Raw genomic sequence first — 14,033 nt, 5'->3', positions numbered from 1 at the left:
TGTATCTCAAATCATTTAGTTTACATCACACAGGGCTTATCTAAATGAACGATTCTTGTAAAATTATACTATTTTTTCAAAATTTGTTGTTTAACCACTCTATAGTATTTGTATAATATGTAGTAGGATGGTTGGCTGTGATATTCCGATACAAATTTTATATTTGTGCTATAGCTAGTAGAAGCTACAGTACAGGTGAAGTTGCATCTACAGCACACATGGGCAATGAAAACATGGAAACAATGAGAAGAAGAGAGCTAATCTCTTCTAGGAATCAACAGGAGGGGATCAAAGAGTAAACTGCTAAACATTGAAATACTCTAATAGACACAATAGTTGTATCAACCAGTTGCCACATTTTTAGCACCCACTATGAATGCCCCTATAGCTGGGCACTCAGTGTGAGGTAAAGCATAACCCTGTTTACAAACTGAGAATTATTAAGGGAATGCCACAACTAGTCATCCTATACAAATTAATCTGGCAACTATAGCAACTGTTACTAAGCACCAGCAAAAGACTAATCACACCATCTAAAGTCATGTTACCTTAACAACAGTTACCCAGCAACCATTGCTAAACAACCAAATTGTTGCTGTTATGAGGCATCTATCACTATGCAACTGACACTAGTCGAATCAGACATAGCTAATCAAGTTATTACAGATTTTTGTCAATTAAGGGACCTTGACGAACAAGTGTAATACTAATTCTATTGGCTAATCGCTTGATGCATTTCAAAGAAATATGGCCAGGTGTTATTGAAAGTAACACATTTTTGAATGTATTACATTGTAACACATTCAAAATTCTCTTTTCAAGTATAAAAGGGTAAGCTACTACTCTCTAAAAAAGATTAATTTAGTAAACTGACAGTGCTTATAGATTTATAGATATGAGAAGCTGGCCTGCAGCTTCCTGAAAAGTCACATGATGGTATAGGAAGCAATACATATGCTTGATACAACTATAGTAGCTACGGTGTGCACTCAAACTCAGCATGTGCATGAAGCATTCATGCCTCCCACAGAAAAATTTTGAAAGTCTAGCCTGCTGAGATTGAATTTGTTCTCATTGCTTTGGTTTGACAGATATACCAATGTCCTTGAGCAGTTTGTAAAAATACGTAATAGTAAAAATACGCTGAGTCTGAGATGATCGCAATCTGTTGATGCAGTCAATGCAAAATCCTATACAAAAAGGAAACAAGTATGTTCATGGCATATCACTGCAAAAGGTAATAATTTGTGATAGTTAGCTGCCATAGCTACTGAATTATCATAAATTATACTTATAGGAATTACCACTGTATATCATTGATCTCTACAATTCGGTATTTTGTACACAAAACTACTAGAACTTTCAGTGCTAAAATTAATTTTATAAAATGCCTAAAGCTTTAGGGGGCTATAGATGTGTTACCCAGACCCCTAACTCATAACTAGCCTGGTTTACCGCCTCTTTCAAAACGTTGGATCCTCTCTTGTATGTACATGTATGTAGCCACAGCATACATTATATTCCAACAAAGAAAAGTCAACTATTGATACTACAAAGTGTTCATTATAAACATGTAATAACTCTGTACTTGTGTATAAAATCGTAACTATGGTATAGTCACATGCTAATCACATGCACATCACAAAGAGACGTGGGTAAGTCAATACATATCTCACTGATTAGGGTTGTCCTGGGAGGCACACCAACAGAAGTACTAGTCTAATTTTAATTAGTGAGTGTCAATTCATTTAATTTTTTTAAATTATATTCTCAGGCTACAATTATATATACCACAATTTAAAAAAAAATAATTATATTCTCAGGCTATATAGACCAACAAACCTTAGTTACTAATTGTGAATATGTCACTTGTTGCGTTGCATTGCGGCTTAATTGTGATTTTTATGTTTTAAGTTTATTTATTAAGGCTTTACAGCACAAGTGCTGAGGGTCGATCCTACAGCCTGTGTAAAGTTGTTACAGAAAGTGCATTTGAAAAGGTGGAGAAAGGAGAAAAATCCATGACTGGACCTGGGCAGCCTCAAACCTGCAGCCATCCGATTAACGCTCGATCGCTTACAGCCGGAGTCTGTCAGGTGGTCAGGATGTTTTCTCCTTGTCAATTTCATGTATATGTATCCATATAGGAACTCTAGAGAGTGACTTATTATCTCTAAGTACCCCATGTGGAACCAAATGGATATCAGTTTATTTATTAAGGCTTTACAGCACAATGTCACTTGTCACACAAACTGGTTTAGTTTCACATAATTTATGCAGTAAAAAGCATTACAGTGGAATACAAAATCCTTCTAGACCACCCATCTAAGCTAGCTAGGCTGGTGATCTAAAAGGATTTTGTACTCTACTGTAATGCATAAATAATTTAAATCTATCTTTGAATAAGTATTGCATTTGTATAAGCATTTGTATAAGCATGCAGCTGTAGCTTTTCAATAGAAACAGTTGTGCTTAATCATATTTAGGATGGCTGATTTATATATAGCCATTGATTTATTGTAACTATAGTTGATATAGTTTGCATGAGGATATAATCTTACTGCATGGAGTAATAATAGTGTACCAATGAATCTCGGGTAATGATTATGTCACATGGGTATAAGCTAGGCTACAGCTAAGTCTCAATTGCAACAGGTAAAAGATTCAATTCATGGGTTAAGTTTTGAACTTAACCATGCAGACATATAGAAGTCTGTCCCTCTATATATATATAGTTTACCTATACACGTACATAAGAATGTCCCGTAAGCTCTAATACATTATGGACTGGATTTCTGATGTTGTTGTTTTAGAATACATGCTCATGGGGCAGAATTGTGGGGAGTTGTAAATCTCTGCGTGATACCAATAATGACTGATATCATTATTATATCGATTTGCTTTCCAACATCACATTTGATTAGCTATAATCATACTTTATGTGTTATATAATTTGTTCCAATGTAGTCAAATATTGAGAATTGGTTTGTCCCTCATATTGATGCTGTTACTGTTCTAATTGATGCATATTTTGGTAAAACACACACACCCATGTATTGCATTATACAAGTGTCTCAACAACACATGCAGCATAACATGTCATAACATTGCTGGGTGTTTGAGTCTTTCAGTTCTATATTGTACAAATAATAGTATTACACTACATGAGTATAATCTGTTTATAATTCATGATTCATGATGAAGTGCTAATCCAGTATAGGGGACTTGACGTGAGAAGGCCAAAACTATAGGTCCCCAAATCTTGAAACTAAAACCCATGCAGAAAAAGCTCAAGACCTCCAACACATACATGTATCACTGAAAGGAGATCTGGAATCTTCTCTGCATACTTAAAATCCCAGCATGGACACATTGTGCACAATGCTCATTAGCTAAATATTTAGCAAAGAAGTTACACAAGGTTTTAAGGGCAAATAACAATTCTGCAAGAAGTTTTTAAACACTTAAATTGTTCTGCTTGGTAAAGATCCATGGCATATACAGGGACGTATCCAAGGTGGTCTCCAGGTTTGGTAGTAAGGTCTGGGGGCATGGAGCTGCTGACAGATCATGTACACTAAAATGCTATACTGTCTAGATTTATGATTTTATGGCTATTTTCAGCTTGACAATAGTCATATCAATTGAAATGAAAAATTCAAGATGTAACATTCAAGTTATATATAGCTAATTGCTAAGTTTTACATTTGTAATACAATTACCATTTTTGTTCCGTTACGAACGTTCTATTAGAGTAGTTTTGACTGCTCTATTGGAATACATGCATCTGACTGCTCTATTAGATCTTTATACAAATACCCGAGCATACCCTTGTTCTTCCTTATTCAGTTATTCCATTTTTGAGGAATCAATGCAAGTTTCCTATTACACTGTAGCCATGCACACTGCCCTACTCTGTTCCCATTTGTTCTGTGTGTTTGTGCTGCTAAACTATGATATATAGTCTGGTGTTACTCAGTGCTGCAAGCCTACTAAAATTTCAGAAGGGGTTTCCTGAACCACAGGAAAACCCCCTAAATACACCCCTGGGCCATATAGAAGATACATATCTATTTCTAACATGCAGTGGATAATAATAATAATTGGTGAGCATGCTTGAACTTCGACCATTCACGTACATGTGTAAGCTAGTGAGAAATTAAATAACATAAATATTCATCCACCTCATTCAGTGTTACAGTTTTTCTTCTTACGTATATCTGAGATGTGCATATGTGATACTATGTTGCTATTTATATCAATATGCCACATACGGGTATAGCTATATCATATTGCATCATTGGTGCTTGTTTGATGAAGCATTCCAATAACTTCTTGTGGCTGAATACTGTGTATCATGGAGGCTCTCCTCACACGCAGGCCATTTACCTGTGCCATTCATGGTAAAACTATGTATATAATGGTGCATGTGTGCCTTAATTTACAGACTATATAGCTAATAGGCTCTTGAAACTGAAACTTCTTCCAGTACTTCCACTCATGTATATATACGATTTAGCTGACATCATGTGTTTTTTTTTATAAAATCAGTAAATTTCCATCTGAAAAGTTCAAAATATTAAACTTTGTAGAATTTATCTCTGGACCCACAAGATCAGCAGGATACAAACTCAGGCACATGACAGCATCTAAAAACAGTGTCATATGAATTCCTACTTCTACCGTATACCCAGATTGTGGAACAGCTTACCATTAATTGACTTATCCCAAACCCTCCAAACTATCAAATTCAAACTCAAAGAATTATTTTTGGAATCATTTTGTTAACAATTTTGACAGTAACAATCTATGTACTTTTTACTTCTGTTGCCCCTGCTCCAAATGTTTAAACATTCAAGCTCCTATATATAAACTATTTTATTCTTTAACTTGTACTCTCTATAGCTAACCCTTGTAATAATTATTATTTGTAGATATATAGCTAATTGAAATTTATAAGTAATTAATTAATTATGGCTACCAGTGCAAGACACTGGTAGAACTTGAGGTCTGTAATTTAATCGTTTAAGCTCTTTAGTTTAATTTTGTATGTTGATCTGTAAAGTATTAATAAATAAATTAAATAAAAGTGTGAATGAGTACAGCAAGGTCAGCAGCCAGCTGGTTAAAATTTTTATAATGACTACTCCCAACGTGATGCAATAATTACATCATGTAGAGATACACACAAATTATTACAGTCTCTGATATAATTATTTTATAGTCATGTACCTGTTAAATGTTTTATTATACATTTGACCGGCTATAATATACTGTAACACAGTCAACAGTATGATATCATTATAATATATGTTTATCAAACAGCATCCACAAAAGTCATTGCAGTAATTTTGTGACCCACTAGTTGAGGAAATCATAAGACAACAGAGAATTATATCATCTATCTGTTAATATTGTTGACTCATCCCTTATGATGCAATATCATGTCACAAAGCTATACAACATGAGACACTATCCTATAATGATAACAATGCATGTAGCATGTCAGCAGCAAAGTTCATTATCAATTTAGAGTTTTAGACCATGCGACATTTTTATTGACCATAAAATTAATAGCACAACATAGCTACAGTGTTGTGTCTCAGGCTATTATGGTGTATACTGTGCACCTAAACCATATAGGCTGCAAAAAATCAATGTTTCTGGTTCTCTGCCTGATACGTTTTTGGTAACAGATATGAAAAGTGCACACTTCTACATATACTGCTATGATTGCCTATAACTTTTCATGCCTATGCCAACTTCCAAATTGGCCCCGAAGCTCTTCTTTAAATTTTATTGTTATTGCAGTGCACTACTTGTGGTGCAGACCAGAAACATACATGTGGCCTTGCTTAACTTTATGATTATACATGTTAGAAATCATCATACTGAACTGATATAGCTGCATGGTGCATTACTTATATTAATGACAAACCTCATCCGTGCATGCACTATAAAAGATACTCTGTAGGTGACTAGTGTAATTGAGTATGGGAAATCACCCCACATCAATCAGTTAACTAGAGAGCAGGTGACATCCTCAGAAAACACTGCAATCTTTGCATTGAGAATCTTATTTGAAGTCTAAACAATCTTTGTATATTGCAAATAGGACATTTTATAGCCATGCATACCCTTTAAGATCCGGAGTCTCTCTCGACTGAGAAAGTACTGATTGGCTTTGTTCATTTTCATATATATATATATATATATATAGCTACATGGGTTTCCTTTTTCAGTGGTATAAATACATGGAGGGTAGATTGAAATCTGAGTCTTGATTTGTTCACTGCAGTTCAATGGAGTGAGTTTTATAATCTTTAAGTAATGTACATGCATGCAACGTTGCATTATGAACAGTAAAATGGCAATGGCACTGGGACACTGTCATAATTTGTAGTAGACAATTACTGATTGTTGACTGTAATGCATTTATACATTTATAAAATTATAGCGTGCAGCTACACACACACACACACATATATATATATCAACAACACCATTAACATGACTAGTTATATAGATCAAAGTTAATGTTGCTTAATCTTCATGTTGGAATCGTCGGTACTCCCACTGGACTACTGCTCTGAAGCTGGGGTAGTAGCTGCTGATTCCAACTGGACTGGTGACTAGCTGAGTGGCAAGGTAAGGCTGGAAAGACAGTGTCCAGAAACAAGAATTTTCAACATCTCCCTCAACCCCATTTATTGATTCAATGAAATAGCCCAATCCTGCATCATTGAAGGACGCAGTAAACTTGAAATTTTTGTTTTTAGCTACAGCAGCCTCCATCAGTTCAATACCATTGGTTCCTTGGGGCACCACAAGCTCTACTTCACCAGGACTGGTAGCAGTAGCAGCTAAAGGACAATCAGCACGGTCCACTTCATTGATGATCACCCTGTATGTCACTGGGATATCAGGGTAGTTGAGAGCCTACATGCAAGGAAAGATAGTTACAATAATTGTTTTGTGATTTAAAATTTCTTCCTTCATTTTTAGCTGGCTATAATGCCTATAACAATAAATGTATGAGTGCAGTTAATCAGCCTGAAAATCGCTCAAATGAATGCCCTTTAGCTCCTACAATTATGAGTTACCCGGGCCCACTAGTCAAATAGCAATGCACTGATTAATCAATTGTTAATTTACTGTACTGAGCTACTGCATCATACTATAGTTCAGGGGCCAACTGAAAAGGAGCTGGCGCTCTTGAGTTGTGGAGCGACCAGGTTCAAAACTGAGTTGAACTAGTTAGCTAGCTATAAATCGTTCAACTTTTGAACCAAAACTAGCTGGTGAGAATGGTCCGGCCCGACCAGTTTGGTATCCAAAGGCTGGACCGATTTTTCCCGTGACAGCGGAAGAGTTAGCTACGTAGCTACGTACCTGCTTCCCCCTCCTCATGCAGTTAGCTTCTTGGAATGCCAAGGTGCACAACATGATTGTTATGAAGATCAATACTTGGTTTTCCATTTCTCGATTTCTAAGATCTTAAAATTGACTAGTTCAGTTGACAGTCTCTGAGGTCTTAAAAAGTAAATCTTATATAATACCGTAGCACCAAGTGCATCACGTGATCATTTATTTCATCGGTATAAATCGCATATGAAGACTTGCTTCCGGCCAAAGGGCAAGACTTAATTTCTGTAGCATGTGCTGGAGTAGCTTATGCAGAGATAGAATCTGTAGTCAGATGCAGCCATGCTATGTGATACCTCCTTTTCCCATGTATAGGCATCATACTAGGAAGACAGCACCAAGGAAAAAAAGACTGAGATCATTATAATTTATGTTTGATTGAAATTACAGTTAATGAATTGGATGCTATACTGTATGTATAGTGCGGGGTTACTAAAAATATAGCAGGGTCTCTGATTCACATGTAGGAGCCATGGTAGCTATATACCCTTCCACCCAGCTGCATTATAGAAATAATCACGTGGTTTACATTATGCAGTTACAGTGGAAGCTATTGCCCAATGCCAAACAATATGTACTGTATGCAGACTATGCCGGCACATCATAATACACCATTAGATTCAACATTTTTATGGCAACTGAGTAGTTCAACTATAATTGTAGCTAATAGGCTAAGTATAGGCTTTGTTCATGGATACAGTTAGGCCAGGAAGCCGTATGGATATAGCTATTTGATCTAAACTATGTAACTGCCTGACCATAGGACTTACAGTGTTTGCATACAGCTAGATACCATCCAGTGTGGAGCATGAGCATCTATATAACTATGGACTGCATGCTGCTGCTGTGCATAATAACGTACAAGCATGTAACATATCCCAGCTCCCCTATATTCAACAGTCAATATAATATGCAAGCTTGGCTATATATACATGAGAAATGAAGGTACAAGAATCATATGCATATTATGATAAATACTATACTGCATGCATGCTGCAGAGTATATCAATAAAGTAGTCCACTGACAATAATTATGTCCATGTTAGTGATCAAACTGTCGATACTCCCATTCCAGTACAGCATTAAAGCTTGGATAATAACTGCTGATGCCAACTGGACTGACGATAAGCTCTTTAGCCAGATAAGGCTTAAAGGAAGGTATCCAGAAGCAAGAATTGGCAACATCTGATGCTGTACCATTGATTGATGTGATGAGGTATCCCAGACCAGCCCGACTGAAAGAAGCTGTGAATCGAAAATTGGTACTCTTGGCCACAGCAGCTTCCATTAATTTTATTCCATTAATCCCTTGTGGTACCACAAGGCGTACTTCCCCTGGACTGGAAGTGTCTCCCATTAATGGACAATTGGTGCGATCTGTTTCATTGTAAAGAACTCTGTATGTCACTGGGATATCAGGGTAGTTGAGAGCCTGCATAAAATTACAATTACCAAATATATTTAGTGTATAGTACAAAACTGGAACTTCATGCAGCATGGAAAGAGCAGAATATTTATGTGGCATAACACAAATATAATTTTCAAAAAAAAAGAAATATCACAAAGCTCAAAGTATTTTTAGGAAGTTTTCTGAGCTTCCTGTGACATGCCTATATACATACAATAACTATATGCCATGCATGGTATGTTGTAGATTACAACTGAACAATAACTCACTGTGTTCTGACAATAAATTTTCTCACATATCATTAACAGAATCAAAATGGCCACATTTAATATTTGCTGCATATTTCACCACCAACCAGCTAGACTGAGTAGAAATAGCGACTGAATGGGGAACTTTACAAATATGTCACTCTGTAAACATGTAGCTCTATATATAACTGCAGCATTTGTACGGTTGCTGGAATAAATTTAGTATAGTGTATATATACACATGTCACAGATACCTATAAACATTTAATATGAACAAAAAACCAACACATTATATATATCTAGTAAGAATACATCACAGAGCTTGTATACCGAGAACTCGCACAATTATCATAATATATTGGGATCTCGAGGGAATAGCATCATTTATTGCTACTTCAATACTATTACATTGGGTGACGTGTGGAGTGGAGCAGGTAGCAGTGCATATAGTATTTGCTCCAAGTGGACCATTGGACATAATTTGGAACATGACTTAAAAGAGGGACTTCTGTCTGCCTATATATGCAACATCAAAGTATATTGATGATGTAATAAGTTGAAACAGCTGACAATTGTTGTAGTGTTTGGATTGAATACAATTGCACTTTTACAATTTAATTGCATTGTATAGTGACCAGAAGTCTGCTATAATTTGCGGCACACATTCTGTCTCTTTTTTATTTACTCATTGGCCAAAACTCCCTTACATGGATGTGCAATTTAGTTTTCATAGCGTGGCTGGTAATGTTTCACTCTTACGGCCATTCATCTTATTATTCCCACACAAAAATCCTTCTGACCACCAACCCAATGTATGATTCTGATATATAGGCATTTACAATTTTCAGCCATGCACTGCAGTTCCAAATCTGTTAGTGGACAAACTCACCATGCAGTAGAAAATGGAAGACAGCTCTATAGATCTGTTGTATCTATTATCTGCAAGCTAGCTATATATATGCACATGATTCCAAAGTGTAGTGGCATGCTCAATCAGTAATTTGTTACTCTGCATGTTCTGTTCATGTGTAATTACACTGAAATGACAATAGTGGCTAAGTTAGTAGTTTAGCTTGTTATACCATGTGACAGTGAGACAATATTAGTGGTATGTGTATAGCTAAATATTAGAATGTCAAATTCTTCATACACTTTTATATTAGAACAACACAATTTTTTGTATAACACCACAGTGAAATAACAGTTCCATCTCCTTAAAATTATGTTTATTTATCGTCATGTTGGAATCGGCGGTACTCCCACTGGACTACTGCTTTAAAGCTGGGATAGTAGCTGCTGATTCCAACTGGACTGCTCTTCAGCTTGGTAGCCAAGTATGGCTTGAAAGACAGTGTCCAGAAGCAGGAGTTGTCAAGATCTCTTGTAACACCATTGATAGACTGGACCGAATAGCCCAGTCCTGCATTGTTGAAAGATACAGTAAACCGAAAGTCCTTGTTCTGAGCCACAGCAGCCTCCATAAGCTCAATACCACTAGTTCCTTGGGGTATTACTAAACGTAATTTTCCTGGACTGGTTGTGTTTCCTGCTAGAGGGCAGTTGGCACGGTCTCTTTCATTGATAATCACCTTGTACGTGACTGGGATATCAGGGTAGTTTAGCTCCTAAAGATAATAAATCATTATTCATGTCACAATGAACTGCTACAGTAGAACCAAGAGAACTAACTACATTATATACCTAGTATAGAGATTTATGGCTTATGCATTCTTACCATACTACTAGTTCTTTTCATTGTCATGATCATCACCAGAAATAGCAGGATCAACAATTGTTTTGCCATGATTATAGTCAATTCTAGAGAGGTCTCAGTATAGCTATGGGACTACAGGTAGATGCAGCAAATCAACTGGGGGCCTTGCTGCACAGCCATGCAGTACCGATCAAATGAGCTAAACCTGGTTATATAGAGCTATATTAAGACCATAATTATATCACATGATTATGTCATGCACATATGAAGCAGCCATAGATGATATAGCTAAGGGAAACTGCCTAATTGTCAACACAACCTGTTAATTAAGTTCAGCTTTTGAACAAATTACTGTTTATTAAGGATATGCATTTTGGGACTGACCAATGGTGTCGTGATAATTAAGGTGTGTCCAGATCAGTTTACATGCATGCTAAGGGATATTTTGAGACCATTAGTACCAACAAGAGTTCATAATATAAAGTAGTAAGAGAGAGTGTCCAACAGGAGTACATTCCAGCAAATACACTGAGTAAGATAGAATATCAACACCTTGGTTTGTACAAAGGTTTCACCATCTCAACACATATCAACACTTGCCTTCCACCAGTACATGAGTCAATTGGATCAAAACTTTCAAAAGTCTAATTTTACTCAGTGTGTTTGTACAGGCTGTATTGGCAGTTTGACACTCTCTCCTAATATTGTATATTATAAACTCTTGGTACCAAGTGTCCAGATTATCATGCCCACATTTTCAAGTGTCCTGATTAACAGGCTCCACTGTAATATGAGGTGCATGACTGCATTTTGAAGCTTATATGGATGTACAAACTGCATGATGTGGTAATACTCAGTAAGTTTCAGTGCACATGTTAAGTGTATATGTGTTTTCCAGCTAGACATCTTAACAGAGTTGCTCTTTTATATCTTGTGGTATATATGTGTATCACAAGGTAGGCTCAGAGGTCTTGTGATTCAAGCCATACAATCCAGAGTCACACACAATATACTGTTTTCCCTCACATGCAGACAGGATGATGATCACATGGAGAATCAATGAAATTACAAGATATATGAGAATATTGTCTACAGAACAAGTACGATACAATGGGATTCTTTGAGACTACAAATTACCCCCCATGGCCATCAATATAATATAATTAGTGGTCACCCATGCACAACACACCAGAAACCATACAAGCTTCTTGTGTAAGCATCTGAGTGGTCATATAAACACATGCGGACAAATATTACGCATTTCACGATGCTTCCATGGGTATTTTCATGGTGATGAAATTATGAATGCTATTTGGAATGTATGTACCTATCATTTATAATGTAAGTATAGTTATCTGAGTCTGTGTGTGTGTTTGACTACAGAAATAAACATCACTAACTACCTGAACTTTTAGTAGTCTATAGCTTTCATTTTAGTCCTAGAACAAAATTGTTCACAACATTCAGTGGAGTAACACTGCACATAAGCACGTAAAAGAATTATTTTATTTTATTGTGGAAAATGCATGCAGTTGTAATAGTCACTGACAACAGATTCAGGTCACAATTCATCCATAATACAACCCAACGCCTACCAATACAAGACTTTTTGTACATTGCTACACACAGTTTAGTATTTTTGGTGTTGTTTGCTCTTTGGTATGCAGGACAAAATTGATGCCAAATAAATGGTCAGTCTTAAATTGTAGTTTTCTGGGCCTGCCTTATATTATAGAGAAGTACTCAGAATTTCAAGTTTCTCATCTTATATATGTTGCTCAATTTTTATCACAGAGGTTAGCGTAGTAAATGTTTGGAAACATTAACATGTACCCGCATACTTATTTCACAACCATTAAGTTTAGAAGGAAATGTATGAGTGGGATAAAAATTAATAGGCTGTTGATTGCATAATGTGCATTCTCTCTAATAGAACAATCATAATAAAACAATCCCCTTCTATACAGCTGCCATACACTTGGTTATATAAAATAGAAAAGTCAACAAAAGGAATGTACATGCATTGTACACTATATAGTTGGGACAGAACAGGAGAAGTATTGCTCTGAAGTGTAATAATAACAACATAATGAGGTAAAGTAGGATGAATTTGCATTAAATCATAGTATAGTACCTCATTCTCATCTAGAACTTGTATCATATAAATTGTAAGTATTAGCTAATTTCATATTTCAATAGCATAGGCTGGCTTGAACCTAACTCAACAACAAATATATAGCTAATGGAGATGGTACCCTTGACCACATGTTGCTTACTGCATTCTGTGTTCTTATGCAGATATAATTATATGCAGTAACATATGGATCCTGTGTTCACATGACTGAATGTTGCGCATGTTCTTAATTTTTTTTGCAGAGTACATGCAATAGTACAGCTAGATGACGATTTTTTGTAAGAGTTAATGCATCAGTTATATACCATATATAGATCCTCTCTTGTGATTTAAACATGCTAATAATTAAGCTGTAACAGTGTACACGTGTGTAATGTGTTAATGAAGTTATTGAACTACTTTCCATACACCCATTGGACTATTGCCTTGTAGCTGGGGTAGTAGTAACTGATTCCAACACTGCTTACAACTGTGGAGGCCATGTAAGGCTGGTAAGATAAAGTCCAGTAACAAGTTGCATCCCCTACAACACCACTGATTGATTCAATAAAATAGCCGAATTCTGCACTATTGAAAGATGCAGTGAAACGAAAATTTTTATCTACTGCCACAGCAGCTTCCATCAGTTGTATACCAGTAGTTCCTTGTGGTACTTCAAGACTTATTTCACCTGGACTGGGAGTATCACCAGCCAGAGGACAGTCAGGACGGTCTGTTTCATTTATAATCACCCTGTATGTCACTGGGATATTGGGGTAGTTGAGAGTCTGAAAATTAAGAAAAGTACACAACATTAGCCTGTATGTATGGTGTACATCATAATGTGACTGGAAGTATGGACATGTTTATGGACATGTTTGTGAAAGAATGCATATAATTTATGCTATAAGTTCTGATTTGTGACATACAGCTATAAGTCTGAAACTTTCTTGGATTATGTTCCTTTGTTGTTAGAAAAATCTACTGAAATATAAGCATGAAACAGGTTCCGGCAATGTTAAAGATTGTATAAACATGTTTTCTGAGAACACAGTGAGAAGCTTTGCATGTCAGCTCAACAGTAACATACAATAATCAACCTATAAGCCAGCTTCTTATTGCTAG

At 36.1% G+C, this 14,033-nt stretch overlaps 2 protein-coding genes across 2 annotated transcripts; both read right to left on the bottom strand.

Moving 5' to 3' along the window:
• Nucleotides 1–6,396: 6,396 nt before the first annotated feature.
• Nucleotides 6,397–7,566, bottom strand: LOC136268207 (uncharacterized). The gene is made up of 2 exons (XM_066063486.1): nucleotides 7,393–7,566; nucleotides 6,397–6,939 (listed from the first exon to the last, which is right to left on the bottom strand). The coding sequence occupies exons 1-2, from the start codon at nucleotides 7,477–7,479 to the stop codon at nucleotides 6,544–6,546; spliced, it is 483 nt and encodes a 160-aa protein (XP_065919558.1). The 5' UTR covers nucleotides 7,480–7,566; the 3' UTR covers nucleotides 6,397–6,543.
• A 2,642-nt stretch (nucleotides 7,567–10,208) lies between these two features.
• LOC136268463 (uncharacterized) lies at nucleotides 10,209–11,019 on the bottom strand. Its single transcript, XM_066063814.1, has 2 exons — nucleotides 10,817–11,019; nucleotides 10,209–10,706 (listed from the first exon to the last, which is right to left on the bottom strand). Exons 1-2 carry the CDS (start codon nucleotides 10,883–10,885, stop codon nucleotides 10,308–10,310), a joined length of 468 nt encoding a protein of 155 aa, XP_065919886.1. The 5' UTR covers nucleotides 10,886–11,019; the 3' UTR covers nucleotides 10,209–10,307.
• Nucleotides 11,020–14,033: the final 3,014 nt, after the last annotated feature.

Source organism: Dysidea avara, chromosome 10 (assembly GCF_963678975.1).
Source record: "Dysidea avara chromosome 10, odDysAvar1.4, whole genome shotgun sequence".
In the NCBI taxonomy this organism is placed as follows: domain Eukaryota; kingdom Metazoa; phylum Porifera; class Demospongiae; order Dictyoceratida; family Dysideidae; genus Dysidea; species Dysidea avara.
Note: the sequence above shows the minus strand (reverse complement) of the source record. Positions and strands in the feature narration are given on the sequence as shown.